Below are 23408 nucleotides of genomic sequence, written 5' to 3'. Positions count from 1 at the left end.
CATCGATTCATTTAGAAGTTAAGCCTTAACCATTGTCAAGGGTGCAAGCAGTGGTTGTTGATGCACTGGACAACGAAGATTTTGCTTCCCAATAACTTTTGGATATATTTTTCTGGACTTTGAGCAGCTGAACACAGAAACCACCTTACAATTTTCCTATCATGTTCCATCTTTTGCAATATAAACTGATTTTGTGTCATACTTTAAGTCCACTTCAAGAACACAAAACCATACGTTGCACGTCATTGAAAATTCGCTTTCTGCATTTGCACTTGGACTCCTTCCCTGCCAATCCTGGTGCCACCGGAGATGAAAGGTTTCACCAGGTCATTGCGACCATGGAAAAGCGGTATCAGGGCAACTGGAATCCATCAGTGCTGCTCGACTATTGTTGGACACTGACATGAGAGGCATCAGATGCTGAGTACAAACGAGAATCAGCGGCAAAGCACTTTTAGGTCAGTTCAACGAATGCAACGTGTCACCGCCACGATGCTAAATTCAGTAAAAGTTAATGTTTCTCCAACTTCCAATGCGGTACAGCTTTGTGTTCAAATTGAAGTTGTCTCACATAATCCCTGATTTTTTTTTCCCCAGGAAACAAACATTTTGTAAAAATAATTGCTGTCCGTTGTTTTGAGCATTCTCTCCTTCATATAACACAGAGCTAAGATTTTACTACAAAAACCGGAGAACAAGTATTGAAGTAATTTTCAATGGGTTTATTCCATGATTTAATCCTATTATCTGTAACAGCCTGTTTGTCTCTCTGTATGAATACAGTATACAGGTAGTCCCCAGGTTATGAATGAGTTCCGTTACCTGGGTCTTTCCATAAGCCAAATTTGTACGTAAGGTGGATCAGGTACTTTCGCTTCTTATTAGTGTTCGTGAGGTAACATGCACGAATTGGGGAACAGCCCGTTTGTAAATACGAGTTATTCATAACCTGGACTTTTGTAACTTGGGGACTGCCTATATTTGCTTGGAAATGTAGATTTCAGAATTGGTAAGCAACTGCCGTCTACTCTCCACGATAGATCATGTGAAATGAAGTCTGTACAGCAAGGTCTCCAAATCCATTAATTTCTATACTTGATCAAGGGTCCTGTCCCATAACATTGACAGACTATTTCCACGTGTGGTATCCTGACTTGTCTTGTTTTAGCCACGAGTCATACAACACGTTTACCATCTGATTGCACAAGTACTACACTCTCCAGTCCTCCATGCAAAACACAGCAGACACACAACCAGACATAACGCATATACAGGCAAACCATTCATATGCACAGTACGTATATATTGCCCCTTCATCCCACAGGATCTATCAATCCCTAATCTGACATTAATTCCATTTTGCTCTCCCCACGTTCTGATCAACGCTCCACGTATTTCACCACATCGACACGTTAGGGGCAATCTGTAGTGGTCAGTTAGTCTGTCTGCCGACACGTCTATGGGTTGGGAGGAAACCAAAGCAATGGGAAGAAAGCTGTGCTGTTCTAAAGAGAACATGAAAATCGCAAAATTGGCAGATGCCATGGTCACAACTGGACGAGGCTTCGTGGGGCTGTGAACCACTGGCACTGCTGTTTGCACTGGTGCATTGATCAGTATTACTCACTCTGGTATTTCCAACTTGATGTGTGCTGCATTTTTCAGTTACTCCCATCGGGAAAAATTTCAGATTTATTGCCAGAGTACATACATGACATCACATACAACCGAGATTCTTTTTTCCTGCGGTCCAGACGCAATTACCCCTTATTGGTAGTGCAAAAGTGACTGTACTCAACTTATACCTGTAAACCTATAAATGTAAACAAATTGACTGTGCAATACAAGGCAAAAACGTCAATAAAGTGCAAGAGTCCTTAAATGAGTTTGTAGTTGAGGAGTCTGATGGTGGAGGGGTAGCAGTTGTTCCTGAACCTGGTGGTGTGAGTCAAGTGGCACCGACACCTCTTTCCTGATGGTAGCAGCGAGAACAGAGCGGGTGCTGGGTGGTGCGGGTCCTTGATGATCGCTGCTGCTCTCCGATGGCAGCGTTCCCTGTAGATGTTCTCAATGCTGGGGAGGGTTTTACCTGTGATATCCTGGGCTTTGTCCACTACCTTTTGCAGGGCTTTATGCTCAGATGTATTGGTGTCCCCAGACCAGACAGTGATGGATCTGGTCAGCACACTTTCCTCCGCACAACTGTCGAAATTTGTCAGGGTTTATGCATCATACCAACCCTCCATAAACTCCTGAGGGAGTAGAGACGCTGTCGTGCTTTCTTCACGATGCCATTAGTGTGTTGGGTCCAGGAAGATCGTTTGAGATAGTAACTCCCAAGAACTTAAATTTGCTCACCCTGTCTCTCGTGGGGCTGTGAAGCACTGTCACTACTGTCTGCACTGCTTGGCTGCTCAGTATTAATCACTCTGGTTATTACTTGATGCGTCATGGGAGCACAAGTTGGTCCTCCACTTTTATTAAACAACCCGAACGCAGCATCTTCCAGCTACTCCCACCGGGAAAGAGATACAGGGTATCAGTGCCAGAACCACCAGGCTGAGGAACAGCTTCTTCCCGCTGGAAGTGAGACTCCTGAATGACTGATGAACTGTTCATAAAAACCCTCCGTGGCTACTAGTTATTTAAATATAATATTTATTTTAATACTTGCCTACAGTTACTGTGCATTGGTCTGTATCCGCGTTATGTTTGCAGGGTGTTGCACTGAGGACCGGAGAATGCTGTTTCGGCGGCTTGCACACGTACAATCACGCGATAAACTTCAAAAGCTAAAAAGATGGCATGGCGTTGAAAACAACCAAGTCCTCTGTCTACCCTTGGATGCTGTCTGACCCACTGCTCAGGCCCTCCATCTTTCAAATCGCTGGACATATTTCACCTTTCTGGACAAGTACAAGCACTCATTTAGTTGCCAGTCAGTCTTCTGGGCCTGAACCGCTTTCAAACAAATCAGTCCAAATGTGTGGTGGGGTCCTCGTATAATCTTTTCAACGCTCTTTTAATATGTGCCTCGATTCAAGGTTTCATTCACTTTTGAGTTTCATCGGTTTGTAATAACGTGTTGATGTTTAAAAGACGTTCGGACAGGTACGTGGATAGGAAAAGTTTAAGGGGATATGGGTTACACGTGCCCGTCATGGAGTGAATCTTCCAGTGGCAACTTCTTTCCCTTGCCCGTGTTTCGTGCACTGCCAGACTGAGACCACCCGCAAATGACTTCCGTCTGGGCACCCACCAGCCAGATGGCATTAACAGAGAAATCTCTAGTTTCTATTAGTTTAGTTTAGTTTATTTATATAGTCCATTTAAAACAACTCACGTTGACCAAAGTGCTGTACAGATCATAAATTACATCTTAACTTAAGCAGTGAAGTCTAAAACGGGTAGCCCAGGTTTAGAATCGTACATACAACATGGCAGCCATCATCTCAAAACAGTTGTGAGTAAAAATGCAACTTCAGCCTGGATTTAAAAGAGTTAAAGGAAGGGGCTGTTTGATGGGGCAAGAGATGTTGTTCCATAGTCTGGGGGCTGCTATCGCGAAGGCGCGATCTCCCCTGAGTTCGCAATTTGATATTACCCCCCCATCTTTCCCCTTGTCTCCTTTCTGCCAGCTCTGTCTCCCTCTCTCTCTTTTTCCCTCTGTCTCCTTTCACAGAGCCCAAAACAATACCCCCCCCTCCTCCATCGCCAATCCATTCTAACCTTTCCAATTCACACCTTCTGTCGGGTCTGTACTCCTGCCCTTCGACCTTTGTCACCATCCTTTTAATCTAGGCACCTGCCTTCTCTAGCTCACACCTTGAGGAAGGGCTCAGGCCTGAAACATTGGCAATATATCTTCACCTCCTGTGGACACTGCAAGACCTGCTGAGTTCCTCCATCACAGGGACTGCAGAATTGCATGTTTTACACAGGCAAATGGATCTCATTCAATAGGAAAACCAAGTCAGCATGGAGAAGAATTGGGCCAGTTTCTATACTGTCTAACTCAATGACTCTGTCATTTAAAATTTTTTTAACCCGTGATACCATTCCTCAAATTTTTGGATGTTCTGTCCATCTGCTTCCCTGATGATTTCTAAAACAAGAGCTGATGTGTGCCTGCATGCTTTGCTCGGAGAACTGGAGAACACAGTCTCATCAGGTTGTACTTGTACAACACAACGCTGGAGGAACTCAGCAGGTCAAACAGCGCACTTTACACAGCAAAGATCAAGATACAGAACCAACGTTTCGGGCTTGAGCCCTTCATCAGGGGGAGGGGCGGGGGAGAGGAGCATGGTCCCAAAGACAGCCGGTAATAGGTGGATCAGGGAGGCAGGGCAAGCCAGCAAATGGGGAGGAGGAATAGCTCTGTGAATGGAGAGGAAAGGAGTTTGCGAGCTAGAGGAAAGATGACAAAAGGAAAGTGAATGGAGGAAGAACAGAGAGGAGGTTGAGCAGAAGCTGATTTTCCATCTAGACCAGGGGTCGACAAAAATGCTCCACCTCTTCCTGGAAGCCTTGATCGCTCATCGACCCCCAAGCAAGTAAAATAAATGATTTTCTCTATAGCCTCGATGTTTATCAGCCCCTTGGATAGTCCCATTGACCCCCAGGGGTCAATATAGACCACTTTGCCGACCCCAGATAGAGACAGTGCCCAGATGGAAAATCAAGTGTCGTTCTTCCAATTTACGGGCAGTCCCCCAACTCTTCAATTTCTACCCTTCCATGGCCTTTCTTATAGGCTTCAAAAACATTACCCTTCATTCTTCAAAGCTCCTAAGAATGTAGATCTGTTTAGCCACAGCTGTTACAATAACTCTCTCATCTTAGGAATTAGCTCGGTGAAACTCTTCAGAACTAACTCCGCTGCCAACAAATCTTTTTGGTTAAATAAGATAATTTCCTTTACTGCGTTTTCTTCTCTTATTAATCTCCCCTAATATATTGCTCTTTTGTTTTATTACCTTGAAATATTAATCTCACTTTGCTTTCCCAATGACACTTCTTTCAAAATTTCTCTCTGTCTATTAATTTTCTCCCTTGTGAGCAGCCTTGTCCACCTGCTCTTTTTTTTTTTACCTTTCCCTGAATTGTCTCTCACACACTTATCCAATCAAAGGAGCACACCTTGATTTTTAGTGAACTCACTTTTCCAGAGAAGAAACTGAAAAAACCGCAGATGTTCAAATTCTGAAACAAAACCTGAACCTGTTGGAAACTGTCCGCAGGTCGGGCAGAGTGGAAATGGGAAAGAGTTAACATTTCCGACGAAGGGTTCCAGACCAAAATATTAATTGTTGCTCGTTTCACAGATGCTGTTTGACTTGATAAGTGTTTCCAACACTTAATATTTTTTGAGCACAGGAAAATAATGACCAGCGCTCTTTCCAGTGTTGATTTATTTTACTGTCTCTCCCCACCATCGAGGGCATCTACAGGAAAGGCTGTCATCAGGGGAGCAACAGCAACTGTCAAAGGTCGACATGACCAAGCACACGCTCTAATCTCGAAAGAAAGAAGTGTAGGCGCCACAAGACTCGCCCCACCAGGTTCAGGAACAGCTGCTCCCCCTCCACCATCAGACTCCTCAACATCAAACTCAATCAGGGACTCATTTGAGGACTCGTACTTTTCCCATAATTTATTACTGAATTTTTGAATTTACAAAGCCAGTTTTGTTTCATAACTTTAATTTCTTTACATTTCTTTCTTGAGCACAGCTTGCAGTCACTGGTACTTAGAAATTCTGCCCGGCCTGCAGGGAAAAAAAGAATCTCAGGGTTGTATGTGATGTCATGTATGTACTCTGACAATAAACTTGAAGTTTGTTTGACAATATCATTTCTTTATTCCTCTTTTCTCAAATCTATTCCCCTAGTTTCAGTGATATTCACATGCATTATATTATGGTTATATTTGTCTTGATGTTCCTCCCCTGTTGCTGGGTTACTAAGTTATTCCCCATTGCCAGACTCTGTAGCAAATCTTCTCCGTTGGGCTTACAAATTGAATTAGGTATCCTGTCCGCATTGAACATGCTCTATTTCTCTAATTCTTATCGTTATCTGTTCTGGACAACATGTTTCCTTATGATTAATAATTCATGCTTTTTTTTTTAAAACTCAGTGCCCCTTTGCACATTTTCCCTCCCACTTCTCTCCTGCTGACTGTCGATTACTGTGATTAGCGACCCTTTATAATAATTTGCCTCTGTACCCGTGAATTCTCATCATTTCCTACTGCTAGCTGTGTAAGTCTGTACGACTGCTGCAAGGCCTTCAGTGAGCTACTCCCCATCTTTTCTGCATTCGTCACAAGGGCGGAGAAGCCAGTCCCGATTTTTCCGCCTTCCTTAATTCGTCCTGTGTCTACTTCTTCGAAATGCATTTACAGCCTCAGTTACCCTGCTTTGCTGTGTGCACCTCATCCATTTAATTGGACGAGTCAGCTAGTTGGGCCGAAATAATTAGCTCTTCCCTGAAACAAAAGGAGGAAATAAAACATGCACGAATTGATGTGTGTGTGCGTGTGTGTGTGCGTGTGTGTGTGTGCTGTGTGTGTGTGTGTGTAAGAGAGAGTGGCAGTTGTACACAAAATCCGAATCAGGATTTATTGACATGAACAAGTCATGAAATTCTGTGTTTTACTGCAGCTTCACAGTGGAAACATTCATATTATAACCATCTTACAAAATTACTATAAAAATAAAACTAATAATGCATGAAAAGTAAGGCAGTGTCTTTGGTTCATTGATCATTCAGGAATCTGATGGCGGTGGGGAAGAAGCCGTCCTTGTGCTTGTCTTCAGGCTCCTGTACCTGTTGCCTGATGGTAGCAGAGTGGCCTGGGCGGTGGGGGTCTTTGAGGATAGAGGCTGCATCATTTTTAAAGACACGCCTCTCCTAAATGTTCTCGATGGAGTGAAGTCTGGTGCCTGTGATATTGCAGGCTGAGTAAACAACCCTCTGGAGTTTATAGATGCAGAGTACATGAGATTTAAACAATTTATACAACTTTTAATTGTTTGTTCATCTTTCTCTCTCGTAGGTATAGACACAGATACTAGAATGATTCAATATCTGACAGAGACCACCTGCAATCATGTTCAGCCTATAGTTTGATGGCTCCACGTTGGACATGATCTGTACAATCTTGCAAGGAGGAAATGGGTTGGGTTAACATTTTCTATGAGTTTGGTTGAAAACGTCTACCCTTTTCTTCACAATCACAGGACACAGGGACATATCCCGGAATGGATCATCTGCCCTTTCTCACTGTATGGCTACAATTCTGAGTGGAAAAGAACGACTTGATAAAGTGCAAAGTGCAAACGCACTTGAGAAACTCAGCAGGTCACTCAGCACCCCCCGGACATAAAGGGTAACCAACGCTTTGGGCCTGAGCCCTTCGTCAAGGACTGAGCAAAATGCGGGCAGGTTCCTGAATAGAAAGGTGGGGGGGGGGGAGGGGAAGGAGGGGAGAAGGGGTGGGAGATGAGCACAGGCCAACACACAAGAGGCCGTAGGTGGATATTTTAAATTTATTTATTCTTTAGCACGGTAGAAGCTGATTCTGGCCATTTAAACCCATGTTACCCCATTACACCCAAATTAGGCTACAACCCCGTATATTGGAGGGTGGAAGGAAACCAGAGGACTGGGGAAAATCCACACAGACACAGGGAGAACACCAGATTCAAACAATGGTCGCTGGCGCTGTAATAGCGTTGCGCTGATCGCTACGCTAACCGTGCCACCCAATGGCGGGAGGGCAGTGCAGACAAAAGCTGAGAGGTGATAAGGGGAGGGGATTAGCTCTCTGAGAGGGAAGGGGGTGGGGAGCTGGAGGGAAAGAGTGAGAAGTAAAAAGAGAGAAAGGAACATGGGGAGTGAGAGGGTCTATGTAGGAAGGAGAAAGACTATGCGCAAGGGTGAGAAAGAGACAAAGAGGTAGAGAGAGAGAAAGAAAGAGTGAGGGGTGGATGGGTGGGAGGAAGAGGGGGAAATGAGGGAGAGAGAGAGGAGGGGCATGAGAAACCAGATAATTCGATGTTAATGCTGTCTCATTGAAGAGTGCGCAGGTGGAATATAAGATTTTATTCACCTGATAAAGACCTTCTGAATTATGTAGTGGTTTGACAGCATGTAAAATCCAAAACTACAGTCCATAAAGTATAAGAGATGGATTAATAAATTCTGGAGAAACATACCTCTCCTTTGAGGATACTGGGAACGTGGAATTCATTATCAGTGGTTGACGGAAGAACCCAAATGCAAGTGAGCAGCATTCAGATCCCTGCTTGAAGGAGGAAGAAAGAGCACGATGGGTGGACAAGGCCAAAGTGTGAAGGACAGATCTTCTAAAGTGAATTTTATTTCCTTAATGTGTAAATCCATTTCCAGTAAATATCCCTGGCGACAACAGTACAATTCAACTGATTTGACAGGCAAACTCATTAGTCCGTCCAGCACTTAGTCGGACAGGACTTTTACTCAAAGGAATACTCAAACACATATAAGCCTACACACAAACATACATGTACATAGAATGATGCACACACACAAACGGAGAGTCTTACAGAAGTGTACATAGAGAGGTACAAAACTACACAAACACGTGTCATGCATCTAAGACACACAGACAATGCACACAAAAAGTTTGCCGAACTTTAGAGTTTGGAGAGGGATAGGGAGCGAGAGAGAGAGAGAGAGAGAAAGCATGGTGAGTGAGAAGGCCTTCGAGAGAGCGAGAGAGAGCGCCACACGTCATGAAGCTATCACAACAGCCTCAGAGGACTTTAAATGAGGCAATTTCCCAGGGCACTTGTGAGAAAAGGTGGTATCACAAACCCATCATGTATTTCTCTATCAAATTCTGATTATCAGCATATAATGTCAGGCTGGATACTAATACGAGTTGAGAAGCTGGACAAATTCAACGCACAAATTATGTGCAAACGCGGGAGTAAATCAGACCAGCTGATTTCAGGAATTAGCTCAGGAATGTCCAAGTATTATTTAGATTAACGGGCCAGTGGTATTTACCCAACTGAAGATGTCGAGTTGTGGTGTTTTGTGTTTTTCCCCCCAGTCAAGCATGTGGGAACCTTTAGATGCAACATCTGACCTGTGTTTAAAGCACACTGTGGAACTTCAGTATTAGTAAAGCTTTTTTCACAGTGCTGGGAGACCTGACTGGACAGTTTCCAAACTCAAACTCTTCAGTGTGGAAGAACAGAGGGGTGGACTCAAGGTTAACGGGGTAGTTAAGAAGGTTTTGTCGGGGGATTGAGCTCAAGAGCCATGAGGTAATGTTGCAGCTCTATAAAACCCTGATTAGACCACACATGGAAAACTGTGTTCAGTTCCGGTCCTCATTACAGGAAGCTTTGGAGGGGGTGCAGCTCTATAAAACCCTGATTAGACCACACATGGAAAACTGTGTTCAGTTCCGGTCCTCATTACAGGAAGCTTTGGAGGGGGTGCGGTGGAGATCACCGGGATGTTGCCTGGATTGGAGAATGTGTGTTATGAGGCAAGGTTAGCAGGGCTGGGATTTTTCTCTTTGAAGGAGAGCAGATGACTTAAGATAGGTCTACACGATTATCAGGCAAAGATAGAGGGAACAGCCAACACCCGTTTTCTGGGGTGACCATAGGAAACACCAGAGCACTTCTATATAAGGTGAAAGGGAGACGTCAGGAGTAAATATTTTATGCAGAGAGTAGTGGGTGCCTGGAATGCACTGCTGGAGGCTGCAACCCTTAGGGGTATTTAAAAGACCCTGAGGCAGGCACATGGATGGAAGAAAAATAAGTTCTGGGGGGTGAGAAGGGAAATATTCAATTGTTGTATAGGATCATATAGGTTGGCAAAAAGAGTGCAAGAGTGAAAATTGGAGTCTCAATGTGGACAAGATGATCGTGGACTTCAAGAGGACCAGGAACAAACACCCTCCTCTACACATCAACAACTCTGTAGTGGAGGGCACTAAGTTCCTTAGAGTTCACTTAAATAGTGACCTCTCATGGACACATATCTCCTCACTTGTCAGGGAAGGCACATCAGCGACTGCATTTCCTGAGAAGACTGAAGCGGGCAAGGCTACCGGCCACCATTACGTCAACCTTCTATAGGAGCTCTGTTGAGAACATCCTGGCCGGCTGCATCACCGCGTGGTTCGGTTGCTGCAGAGAAGTGGATCAGAGGTCAATCCACAGGACCATAAAAGTGGCAGAGAGGATTACTAGAGTCTCCCTCTCCACCCCCCCCCCCCCCCCACCCCAATCGCCGTGATCTACCAGGATTGTTGTCATTGAGGATAGGAACATAGGAACATAGGAAGTAGGAATAGGAGTAGGCCAAAAATGGCCCATCGAGCCTGCTCCGCCATTCAATACGATCATGGCTGATCTAATTTATGACCTAACTCCACCTACCTGCCTTCTCCCCGTATCCCCTAATTCCTCTATCATGTAAAATTTTATCTAACCAAATTTTAAATATGTTTAATGAGGCAGCCTCCACCACTTCCCTGGTTAGAGAATTCCAAACATTCTCTGGGAAAAACTATTTTTCCTCATCTCTGTCCTAAATCTACCCCCCCGAATCTTGAGAATGTGTCCTCTCGTTTTAATTTCCCCGGCCAGCTCAAAAAAACCTTCCTACATCTATCCTATCCATACCCTTCATAAACCTATATGTTTCTATAAGATCTCCTCTCATTCTTCTGAACTCAAGCGAATACAATCCTAGACGATTTAATCTTTAAATCCTTTCCACCCCTCATGCAGCATCATTCAGCTGGTCCCATCGCTAAAGAGATCCAGGAGGATCAGAGCCAACGCCACCAGGCTGAGGAACAGCTTCTTCCCTCGGGCAGTGAGAACGCTGAACGACCAAAGGAACAGCTCACACTGACCACCCGAGACTCTCATATTCATGAAACAATATTTATTTATCTCTATGAATACTTGTCCTGCATGTGGATTGTTTCCCTGCATGTGTGTTATGTCTGGTTGTGTGTCTGCGTGATTTGACTGAGGACCGGAGAACATTGTTTCGACAGGGTGTACTTGTGCAATCCCATGTCCTGACTAAATTTTGGGCCAAAGGATTTGTAATGTGCTATAATATCTATGTTCTATATAGGTTGCTCAATAGCCCACCAAAGTTTGTACCTTAGTGCACTCATTAACAAGGAGTGCTTATGTCAGCATTTTGTCTCCATGGGTGCCTCAGTCTCGACACCTGCTGGCTGCCGCAGGCCCTGCAGCAATGCCAGAAGCTGGCTCTTCTGGTACCAAACACGAAGGCGCAATGAAAGAGGTGGGAACGTGGTCCAGCAAATGGAGCTGGAGCTGTACAGTTCCTGTTCCTTCCCATGCGGAGTCTGCATGATCTCATGAGTGTCAGCGTCAGAATGAAGGAGCTGCCGGCCTGGCAGGTCTGATCCCTGAGCAAATAGGACTTGACTCCTATATCATTGACCAGGACTTTGAATCATCTTTGAGTGAAGTGGGAAGTGCTCACCCTCTTTCACCGCTCCTTCCTGTCAGGCATAGAAGAGAATCAGAATCTACTGTCACGAACAAGTCATGAGATTCGCTGTTTTGCGGCAGCGTCACAGGGCAAACGTTCATATTATCACCATCTTAAAACATTACTTTAAAAGAATTAAAATAGAACTGCACAAAAAGTAAGGCCGTGTCTTGGGTTCATTGATCATTCAGGAATCTGATGGCGGAGGGGAAGAAGCTGTCCCTGTGCCGCTGAGGGCTCGCCTTTAGGCCTCTTTTCCCAGATCTGTTCTGGATTGAGTGTGCGGGGTGATGCAATTTTGGAAGGGCAAAACAGTGTGCGGTTCCCATCTTGCTCCATGTCATGCGCGCCTTTAAAGCCTTCTTCTCCACTAATGGGCAGCCAACCCTACTGCGACAGAGCATGGGAACTGCATGGCTCCCCTGTTTTACTACAGCTTCTGGCCGTAAAGCCCAGGGCAATGCTTTTAGAATATTGCTGGCCTGCTGCACCATTTTGGCAGCTTGGGAGAGGGAGGGTAGGTTTGGTGCTTGTGATACACGTCATATTTGTGTAGTGCATGACCGAAGAATAAAGCATAACATCTGGCCAATTACTCTCACCTGAAATCTAATGGGTGCTTTAACAGTAAAAGGGAGCAAATGGGGATGGGAACGGGTTTGAATAAAGTTTTGAGTTTCCCTCATCTCTTCTGATTCTCAGAATGTCCTGGTTCCTTCCTTCTGATTGCACAGTCTTTATTTCTTCGACACGCAGACATACGCCATGGATAGACATCCACACTACACTCAAACACCATGGCTGTACAACGACAGACCCCCACAGATACACACACAGGCCCATCACACATCGAAGCATATTCCTCAAACACAGTCCGTGTCATGAGAAAGGTCGTTTCCCCAGGATGGGAGAGTCTGGGACGAGAGGGCTCAATTTCAGGATTGAAGGGCGACAACTTGGAACAGAGATAGGGAGGAACTTCTTTGGCCAGAGGATGGCGAACCTGCGGAATTTGTGGCCACAGGCGGCTGTGGAGGCCAAGTCATTGGGTGTAATTTAAGAAAGAGATTGATAGCTTCTTAATTAGCCAGGGCATCAACGGTGATCATCAAAAGGAAAAGACCTGGCACTGGGGCTGAGTGGGAAAATGCATCAGCTCATGATTAAGTGGCAGGGCAGACACGATGGGCTGAACAGCCTATTTCTGCTTCTATGTCTTGTATCTGCACATGAACACACGATATATGAGACACAGAGGCATTATGCACACACACGTGCAAATCACCTATGAAAGTATATACACGGGTATAATCATTTACAAAAACATATTTTACGCACAGGCCTGCATACACAGACAGTCACCTACAAATGTGCACGTGCACATACGACAAAAATGCAAACGCAATCTTCCTCAGTGTGCATAACAACAGGGGCAGCACGTTTGGTGCAACGCCTTTACAGCGCCAGCGAGCGGGACCGGGGTTCGAATCTCCATGCTGTTTGTGGGGAGTTTGCACGTTTGTGGGGAGTTTGGCTTTCCCCGGGGGCTCCGGTTTCCTCCTCCCAGCATTCTAATCGGACCAGAGTGCAGGTTAACTGAGTGGCAGGTACTCGTGGGCTGAAACGGACTGTTACTGAGCTGTTATGTCTAAATTAATTAAAAATAGATACCTGCAAAAATTAATGGACAGACAGGTTTAAGCACGTGCTTACACACATATACACAGTGTTTGTGGAAGATTCTAGATAAGAATGGAATCAGCAGTGATGCACATTTCAACTCTTCTCCCCCATGCCACCACTGCCCCCCCCCCCCCCCAACCTCTCTGAGAGAATTCAGAGCTAGCTGTGATCCAATCTGGTGGAGAAGAATGAGCTGATGCCTTGGACAGGGCATCTATTTATTGAAAGAGTAATTGGATGTATTTGATATCACAGGAGACAGCTCGCCGAATTCTGGCAGGTGAAGGGAAACAAACAGATGCTGTTTAGATAACAAAACCTTTCTATCAGGCAGGGAGTCATCATTAAATTCCAAACGGAACAAAAAGATTGAGGTCAGATCTATTAAGGCCCAGTGATAAAATGTGTACTCTTTTCCCTTGTAAAACATTTGCACAACCTTTACGAGAAATTCCACTGCTTTCTGTCCAATTATGGGCTGGAATTGGTATTCTGAATGGAGGTGTTCTATATCTGTAGAAGGTCCAAAGAATAGTAATAGCCTCATTTCCAAACTGGCAAGGCTTGTTATAAACCTGACATGCTGTCCAGTTACTTTACCATCTCCTTGGGTTACTGGGAAGATTGCAACCAAAGTTTTGTCACGGCTAGCTTCCCTGTTCTCTGGGTTGGCTTCGCCCTAGCCATTGGCGGTCTGGGCTAATCGCGAGCCATGGAATCTCTACAGTCATGGGAAATGGACCAACCACATCCCACTTGCTTGCTTTCGCTCTGTAATCATCGAACAGAGGAAGTTCAAAGTTCAGATTTATTGTCAAAAGTACCATGACATCACATACAACCCTGAGATCCTTTTTTCCTGTGGGCTGTGATAGTACAGATTCTATCACCAATGTGTATATGTACATATATACAGATGCTAGTGTGGGATGATTGTGATTGACTGAGAGCGTAACCACACCTACTGGCAGGTCTTAAAGGATGGCTCCTCGCCAGACCAGATCATTCTGGACTGGTCGACCTACTTGTGATACGCTCCAGTCTTTTAGTTAATAAAAGCCTTGGTTTGGATCAACAAGTCTTTCGACGTGCACTACATGGGCCAGACAGAATTTCTACTTTTGGGTGGTGCAAAATAAAAACTGTACTCAAGTTACGTATTCAAAAGAGAGAAATGTAAACAACAGAGAAGTGAAAATAAACTGCAATATTGGAACTAAATACAGTAAAACCCCTAGTATCCAGCACCGATGGGGATTGGCGCATGCCAGATAAATGTTTTTGGCGGTTGCTTGAGATCGCATATTGCGTGATTGGCGAACAAATCACTGGGGGTGCGGCCGATTTTAAACTGTTTTATTTTTACCTATTTATTTTCTGTGATTCTTTTTGCCGATTTCTAAAGGCTGCCGGTTGTTTGAATTCCAGGAAACTTGAATTTTACTGTATTCATTGTAAAATTCAAGATTCCATTTAGTGTCCTATAACATGAAATTCCCTCTTTTCTGCTGTAAGGCAGACAGATTCACCACCGGAAGAAACTGTCTAGGCGCCTCTTACAGTCAGAGAAAGAGAAGGAAAAGAGATTCCCTGCCCCCAGAGTCGCCGAGTGTCTGTAGATTCGTCTCTATCACTTCCGCAGCCTCACAGAGTCCAGTCCAAACCATTAGCAACCCGAGCTCCAGATCCGAAACATTTGGGACTCTTTGGCACCTCCTCACATCCCAGTTCTGTTATCTGGTATCCCTCCGGCCAGTTCGAGCCAGTCCGAGCCTCCTGACAGCAGTCTCACAGCAGCCCGTGGCTTCCTCGCCTTGAACCACCAGCAGCCCTCCGCAGAGCCCCCTCACTGGTCCACCTCCGTGGTCGCAGTCCCGTAGGTCGCCTTTTCTTTTCCTTCTCAGAATGGTGGGGGGGGGGAGGTTGGTCTTCTCACCCTCTGGTGCCCTGCTCCAGTCCCTCCACTTCCCCAGAGTCTGCAGCACTCCCCCCCACCCCCAAGATCGCGGGATCTCAAATAAAACGCCCCGTCGGCTCCCTCAACAGGCCTTTCAAAGCCTGTGTGGAGCCGACACCAGTCAACCGGGCGGCTGGGCCCCTCAGGAGCGCTGCATCTCGACTCCCTGTGGGTCCTCACCAGCACTGCTGTTAGAGGGTCTCCGGCAGCGCCACCATCTTAATGAAGAAGGGCTAAAGTAAAAGTCCTTAATTAAATCCCTGACTGAGTTTGTCGTTGAGGAGTCTGATGGTGGAGGGGGAGCAGCTGTTCCTGAACCCGGTTGTGCGAGGCTTGTGGCACCTGTACCTCTTTCCTGATGGCACAGCCTAGAAACAGGCCCCTCAGCTCATGACGTGGGTCCCGAACATTTGCCCAAATTAACAAAATCTCTGCTGCTTGCTTGTAATAGGTATCCCTGTATTCCCTGCCTCTAGTCTTGTCTCCACCACTACCCCTGGCAACCCTCCACCTTCTGTATATAAAAAAAATAACATCCTGCATATCTCCTTTAACCTTTACTACCACACCCTCTGACGTTTTAATCTCTACTCATACCTTTATCAAGATTACTGTCATCCGAATGCACAAGTATAACCTGACGAAACAGCATTTCTCCGGTCCTCGGTGCACGGGGTCGTCGTCAGATCAAGTCTAGTAGGAGGGGGTGTTAGGGTAACTGCGGGGGTCACAAATTGACGTTCGAAGACTCACTCGGGGGGGGGGGGGGTTACCTGCCATGATGAACTCCTTCGTGTGTCGCCCTCACACCTCCCCCTCCTTCCGACGTGACAGACAAACATGCTGCTTATATCACGTGGAGTTTAGTGATGCTAAACGCTGAGGGTGGGGAGGGGCAACAATGACTCATTTAGGGGGGCAATACCCATCCCCTTTCTTAGCGCTGGTCCTGGGCCAGACACACAACCAGACTTAACATACATACAGACAAACAATTCACATACAGGACAAATATTCACATTCTTTCATGGACATGAGAGTCTCGGGTGGTCAGTGGGTGCAGTTCCTTTGGTCGTTCAGCGTTCTCACTGCCCCTGGGAAGAAACTGTTCCTCAGCCTGGTGGCGCTCTCTCTGATCCTCCTGGATCTCTTCCCTGACGGGAGTAGCTGAAAGATGTGTGCAGGGTAGAAGGGGGTCCTCGATGATTTTGCACGCCCTCTTCAGATAACAATTTTGGTTGGGAGGGAGCTGGGATGGTTGAGGTAGAGGATTGTCAAAGAGCAGAGAGGATCAATGTACTCTTCCTTCTGCCCATCTCCTTTGGTCGAGATCTATAGGATTCATTGTCTGAAGAAGGCTCGCAACTCAATGAGGGCCCCTTCCACCCGCACACAGCATCTTTTCGCTGCTCCCGTTTGGGAAAGAAATACAGGAGGATCAGAGCCAGTACCACCAGGCTGAGGAACAGCTTCTTCCTACGGGCAGTGAGACTGATGACCTGTTCATACAAATCCTCTACTATTTGTTCAACAAAATTTATTTATTTTTAAATATGTGCATATGTATTGTTTGTCTGTACGTGTGCTATGTTTGGTTGTGTGTCTGTCTGGTTTGCACCGAAGACTGGAGAATGACGTTTTGTTGGGTTGTACTTGTTTAATCAGATGATACTTACGGTTTGCTGTGACACAGACTGTCCAGAAAGGAATATGCAGGGATTTTGAGTCAATTCCTGCACCCCGATTTACCCTGCAGTACCCCTGCAACTTTTCGGAGGAAATCGTACCGGAAAAATTCAATGTCGGCCATCCTCTCGACTGCTCGTCCAATCACCGGGACTGTTGCACTCAAGTACTTGCAGTCTGACGACCACATGGGCGGTAATTACGTTAATTTTTTTCCGTGATTTTCCCGACATTGCAGTCTAAAAATCATGTAAACTCAAACTAAAAGTCACTGTCTGAACTGACAATGGAGGCAAAATTCCTCAAATGGGTATTGTATTTGAAAGAACATGGATTAGACAAAGAACATGGACGGTTGCAATGCTGAAAATATCCTCGGATTCAACGACTGAACAATGATTGTTTAAATGCTCAAAGATGCCCTGGGGTTATAAGTAAATTGAATACAATAGCATTATGGCTAAATTTCTGGACAAGGATCCAGAACTGAGAGTTCAAATCCCAGCTTGGCAAATGGGGAAAATTAAGTTCAAGCAATTAGATCATCTGTCTTTTCTTTAAGCATCAGGCCCTCTGGCACTTAAACATCCTTCAATAACACATGAAGTTGAAACAGGAAGCAGCCCATTATGAACCCCTTATGCCTGCTCCACCGTTCAATAAGATCATGCCCTGATTTTTCTTATTAATGATTCAGAGCAGGAGAAGGCCCTTCTGGCCCTGGAAACCCGTGCTGCTCAATTACACCCAATTAACCGGCTAACCCGGTATGTTTTGGAGGGTAGGAGGAAACCGGAGCACCTGGAAACCCCCACAGACATGGAGAGGACTTACAGACAGCGCGGGATTCGAACCCTGGTCCCAATCGCTGCAACCGTGTTTCGCTAACCGTGCTGGCACTTTTGCTTTCAGGCATACAACAAGGTAGCAGGCCCATGAGTCCATGCCGCTTTATTTACCCCCAGCACGTTTAGAGCAGTGGGAGGAAACCGAAGCCCCCCCAGAGAAAATCCACGCAGACCTGGGGAGAACGTACAAGCTCGTCACAGGCAGCGCAGGATTCGAACCACGGTCCGGTCCTGATCTCTGGCACTGTCAAGGCGTTGCACTAAACCACTACGCCAACTGTGCTGTGTTAGAATTGATCCTCCAAATCCCACCATCAGACTGAACACTGTCCGGGGATAGGAAGCACGGTCACACAAATGGAACAGAACGTTGCGCCTTGCTGACATACAGCCAATAGAATTCTTCAGCTGTTGAAATGAATTTGTTTTTATACACCGGTTAAATATATATTAAATTAAGAAAAGCAATGACATCAAATTTGTTTTATTCTAAACTCGTTTCCATTGAAAGCAGAATGTGCCTTAACGTTGGTGTCTGCAGGCTTGATTAGACATGTAATCTCGTGTGAAAGGGAATGAACTGAGAAAACAGAGAATAAATGAGCTCTTCACAGTGAAAGCACATGGGTCGCCATTAAATTAATTGTTTCCATTCATGTGTGACGTCCATCAGATGTTATTATGGCTGGCCGTCCACAAAGGCAAATAAAACTTCCCTTCTGTAACTCTTCCGCTCCCTGTTCCCTGCATGATCCCTACTCTCTCCCCCCCTCTCCTTGAGCCAAGTTTATTGTCATGCGATTGCACAACCTGACGTAACAGTCCTCAGTGAAAATCACACAGACACTCAACCAGACGTTACACAGACAAAACAATACATATGCAGGATTAATATTCATCGATGCAAATAAATAAATATTGTTGCGTGAATATGAGAGTCTCGGAGGGTCGGCGCGAGACGTTCCTTTGGTCGTTCGGCGTTCTCACTGCCCGTGGGAAGAAGCTGTTCCTCAGCCTGGTGGTGCTGGCTCTGATCCTCCTGGATCTCTTCCCTGAAGGGAGCAGCTGAAAGACGCTGCGTGCAGGGCGGAAGGGGGCCTCATTGATTTTGCGCGACCTCTTTGGACAACGATCCCAGCAGATCATGTTGATGGGGGGGGGGGGGTGGGGAGAATGGAGACTCCAGTGACCCTCTCTACCGCTCTTATGTTCCTGTGGATTGACCTCTCCCATCCATTTCTCTGCAGCAGGCCGTACCACACAGTAATGTAGCCGGCCAGGACGCTTACAATAGAGGTCCTGTAGAAGGTTGGCGTGTATTGGTGGCCGGTACCATTGATGTGACATAGCTGGGGATTACCTTTGAAAGGATAAATTACCTGCATTTCTTGTTGTTTGGAGAATACCCAGCACTTTGTGAATCTTTGGAATTCTCTGCTCTGGAGACCTGTGGTGCCAAAACCCAAAACTCCTGGAGCCACTCAGCAAGTCAGGTCGCATGAATTCCCAAGCCTTTCCAACAAGGCGGAGAGAGAAATGTTTCAGGCTGACGGCCTGGGTTTGAATCCGAGCGCTCTCTGAAAGGAGTTTGTACGCTCTCCTGATGTATGCCTGCGGTTTTTTTTTCCCCTCCGGATTCCGCCCACCCTTCAAAACAATTGGGGGGGGGGGTTTGTAGGTGTAATTGGGCGGCACAGACTTGTGGGTCGGAAGGGCCTGTTAGCGTGCTGTATGTCTACATTTAAAATGTAACAGTGTTATATGATGTCATATCTAACGTTGAAGAATATAAGATGTTCGACGAGTGTTTTAAATTTAAATTTTTCTCATCTTTGGGCTCTTTTTTGAATTACTTTCTTAACCTTTAATCACGGGAATGATAAGTATTTCACTTGTGACGCATGGATTTGCGTGTCTTCCCATTTTCACTAGGAGTGTACATTTTCCTTATAGAACCATGCAACTTTGGACTGGTTTGGGGTTTTGATTAAACAATCATTTTAACTTTTCTTTTCTCTGTTTTTCTTTCTTCTCCCCCCCCCCATATATTCTTTTTTTTTAAGTATTTTATTTAGATTTTTAAAGCCAAATGTACAATCAATGATAACAGGAAAAATTAAATACACAATAAAAATGATAATCTATCATACATGACATCTATGACCTCATGAAAAGTCAGTAAGAAAGAAAGTCTCGAAAGAAATGAGGAGTGGAAGAACAAAAGAAAGGGGAAAAGAGAAATAGGGATTGTCGGGGATCTGTCGTCTACCCCACAGATTTCACATTTTCAAAATTTACGTGGATCTCGAGGGCTCGTGGGTGAGACAGGGCACAATTAAAGATTTACACCGAGGTGCTTAAATATGGCTGCCACATTTTCAATATATTCTTGAATCAATAATCTGGTGTAAGGTTAAAAAAAACCTGTTAACGAGTTGATTCAGTGTTATGCACCAATCTTTGTTCTGTATGTATGCATTATATAAAAATTAAAATATTAAAAGAGAGATGTTAGTGATGTTAGAAGTGGAACGCATTTTAAGAGGTAGAGAAAGGTGAAGGTTAGAGAGAACAAAGGGAATGCCTGTTGCAGGGCGGTGATAGTGGTGGTGGATGTGTAAAGGTCCGCACACTGTCACTGGCCTGTCCTTGGGGCTGTTACTAAAAGGAGATGACCGAGGACGGGCAACGAAGGTAAATGAAGAGTAATTTTGTAACGTGTATGGAACACTGCAGTTTTTAAATGTAAATTTAAATCAATGGTTCTCAAACTGCCTCCCTAAACTCACATTCCACCTTAAGTAATCCCTGTGCTCTGTGATTAGTAAGGGTGGGATGTGGGTGGGAAGGGAAGGTTGAGAATCACTGCTCTAGACCCAATTGTTACTGAAATATTTTGCTTGAGAAAAATTGTCACTGGCCCATTTCCTTTGGAGTTCTGAAACCGTGCACATAACGAGTCAATGAGGGACGATTAAAACAGTGGTTTTCAAACTTTTCCTTTCCATCCACATCCCACCTTAAGTAATCCCTTACTAATCACAGAGCACCGATAGCATAGGGATTACTTAAAGTGGAACTTGAGTTTGAAAGCCACTGATTTAAATTCATTTATTAATTCATATGTTCTGGACGTCCTAGCCTAGAAAAATACTGGAGAGAGGTTTTCCATACGTAATCAATTTTTAAAAAATATAGATTTAACACTGAACCCTTTGGTGGCCCTCTTTGGTACAGTGGGAGGGAATGATTCTCTGGATCAGTGTCATGCTATGTCTTTTGCCTCTCTCTGGCGAAGCGCACGATTTTACTTAAATGGAAGGATGCTGCCCTGCCTACTCATGATCAGTGGTTGCGAGACATCAGGTCTTGCTTGAATATTGAAAAGCTACGTTATTCAGTTAATAATTCAGATACAAGATTCCAGACGTTATGGGGGGTCATTTATGACTCAGTCTTACTTTATAATTTTACACCAATGGAATTAGATTGTCCGACTCGTATCTTTTCCAAGTTCCTTACATTTTTAAAAAACTTTGTTTTTATTTTAATACTAGTCCATATAAAACATCTGGCAACGCGGTTCAGTAAGGAGTTTGACTTTTTCTCCTCGACTGTTTTCTTCTTTCCTCTTTTTATATTATTAGTTTTTTTTTCTAAAAAGATGTATTCTATTTAGAATATGGATTATGGATATGATTTATGTATGTTAGTGATTTATGGAATATCTTGTTTAGTTTGTGTAACTGTCCATAGCATCTTATTGAATTTTACCCTTTTTCATTTTGTTTCTTTGTTAAAATCAGTCGAAATATTTTAAAAAGAAAGAAATTTTAAATTTAGACATACAGTGTGGTAACATACTTGTTTGGTCATGAGCACATGACGCCCACTTACACCCAATTGACCTACAGGCAGTACCTTTTGAAGGGTGGGAGGAAACCAGAGCCCCCGGAGGAAACCCACACAGACGTGGGGGAGAATGTGTAATCTCCTTATAGACAGTGCGGGATTCAAACCCCAGTCGCTGGTGCTGTAACAGCGTCGCGCTAACCGCTCGGCTGACTGTGCAGTGCAGTTATTAGAAATGTGAAATAAAAGAGAATGTTGGAAATGCTCAGCAGATGAGGAGAGAAAGTGAAGACCGTTAAGTTGATGACATTTCATCACAACAGAGGAGTTCTGACCAAACTTGAGAGGTTGGTTATTGGAAATCATGAAGAGCAATGGGTTGTAACATGTCCAGTCAGGAGATAACATGTTGTTCCATCCTCTTGCTTGCAAATGCCATTGGCTCAGAAACTCAGCAGGACACATCATATCCATAGGAAGGGAAACCAACGAAGGCCCAGGCCCAAAATGTTGGCTACCTTTTATCTCTCATGGATACCGCGTGACCTTCTGAGTTTCTCCAGCAGCTTGTGCATTGAACTCAACCCTGGCATCTGCGGACTTTCACGTTTGACTCATTGGCTTGGGAGGTGCTATTGGAGTACCTGCAATGTACTTGGTCAATGCTGCTCATTGAAGCCCCGGTCTATCATTAGTGGTGAGAATGAATGTGGTGTATGGCTGCACCAAACCCATGCTTGTGTCCTCCAGGATGATCTGAAGGTTAATTGTTGCTGAAGGTCCACTTGTTTTAGCAAGCGGGAGAATCCTAAAATGTTCCTGACCTTTTTTGGAAAGGCTTGGGAATTCATGAGGTGAGGATCCTGTTGCAAGATACCAAGATTCTTACCTGCCCCTTGCAGCCAGAGTATGTATGTGGCTGGCATATTTGAGTTTCTGGTCAATGGTGAACCCCAAAACAGTGATCATGGTTGGGTCCCAGACCACCTGTAAATTGGAGGAGAATCACATAGTTTTCCATCTTTCCACTCTCTAGCCAGATGGCATTAGCATTGATCTCTCTAGTTTCTGCTAGCCCACTCTCTTCCCCATCCCTTTGTCTTCTTTCCTCCAACTCTCCACCCCCTTCCCTCTCCATCCAGAGAGGCATCCCCCTCCCCTTGCTTGGTCCTCCCTCCCTCATCCACCTATTATCACCTGCCTGAGGGACTGTGCTCCTCCCCCTGCCCCTCTCTTCCCCCCCCCACCATTTTATTTGGGTGTCTGCCTGCATTTATCTCATATCTTAATGAATGGCTCATTGGTTCTGTATCCTTTGCTGTATAAAGTAAACTGTTTGACCTCCTGAGTTTCTCCAGCATTATATTTTTACTCCAACGATGATAAATGTTACTGAATATCGAGAGCATTTTAATCTCTCCCTGAGTATTGCCTTGTTTTGATCCTGCTCTTCAGAAGCAGAATGGAGCATTTTGTCTCACTCTCAGTTCTCAATGCAACTTGAACCCGACCCAGCTCCACTCTCAACTCCAATGTGCCAAAGATCCAAGCATGCATTGCTGAGTCCAAATAAAATCCCCCAATCTAACAGCACAGTGGGAAAACCTTCAACTCAGAGGTTCAAGAAGATAGCTCATCAACACATTCCCAAAGATGCTTCTGAAAGGACATCCCAATCTCAAGACTTAATAATGGAGCATGTTCAGAGGAGGTAGTTGAAAGAAGTAGTACAGGCTCTTTTTTTTCAAAATAAAACCTATATCTGCCTTTGATCTAATCAGAGAATTTCTGCTGAAAACATTTACCTGCATTTCTGACAAACATACC

At 44.9% G+C, this 23408-nt stretch overlaps 1 protein-coding gene across 28 annotated transcripts in view; it reads right to left on the bottom strand.

Annotated features, from left to right (window-relative positions):
• Positions 1 to 23408, bottom strand: part of LOC138745528 (CUGBP Elav-like family member 4) — a 692803-nt gene that overhangs the window by 206589 nt on the left and 462806 nt on the right. The window contains exon 4 of one of the 28 annotated variants that reach the window (XM_069902633.1): positions 4516 to 4521. The exons of the other annotated variants lie outside the window; for them this stretch is intronic. Coding sequence (XP_069758734.1) covers positions 4516 to 4521 — 6 coding nt within the window. The remainder of the gene's footprint in view (positions 1 to 4515; positions 4522 to 23408) is intronic. 28 annotated transcript variants of the gene reach the window in all.

The sequence above is a fragment of the Narcine bancroftii genome, chromosome 11 (genome assembly GCF_036971445.1).
Source record: "Narcine bancroftii isolate sNarBan1 chromosome 11, sNarBan1.hap1, whole genome shotgun sequence".
Taxonomy (NCBI): Eukaryota; Metazoa; Chordata; class Chondrichthyes; order Torpediniformes; family Narcinidae; genus Narcine; species Narcine bancroftii.
Note: the sequence above shows the minus strand (reverse complement) of the source record. Positions and strands in the feature narration are given on the sequence as shown.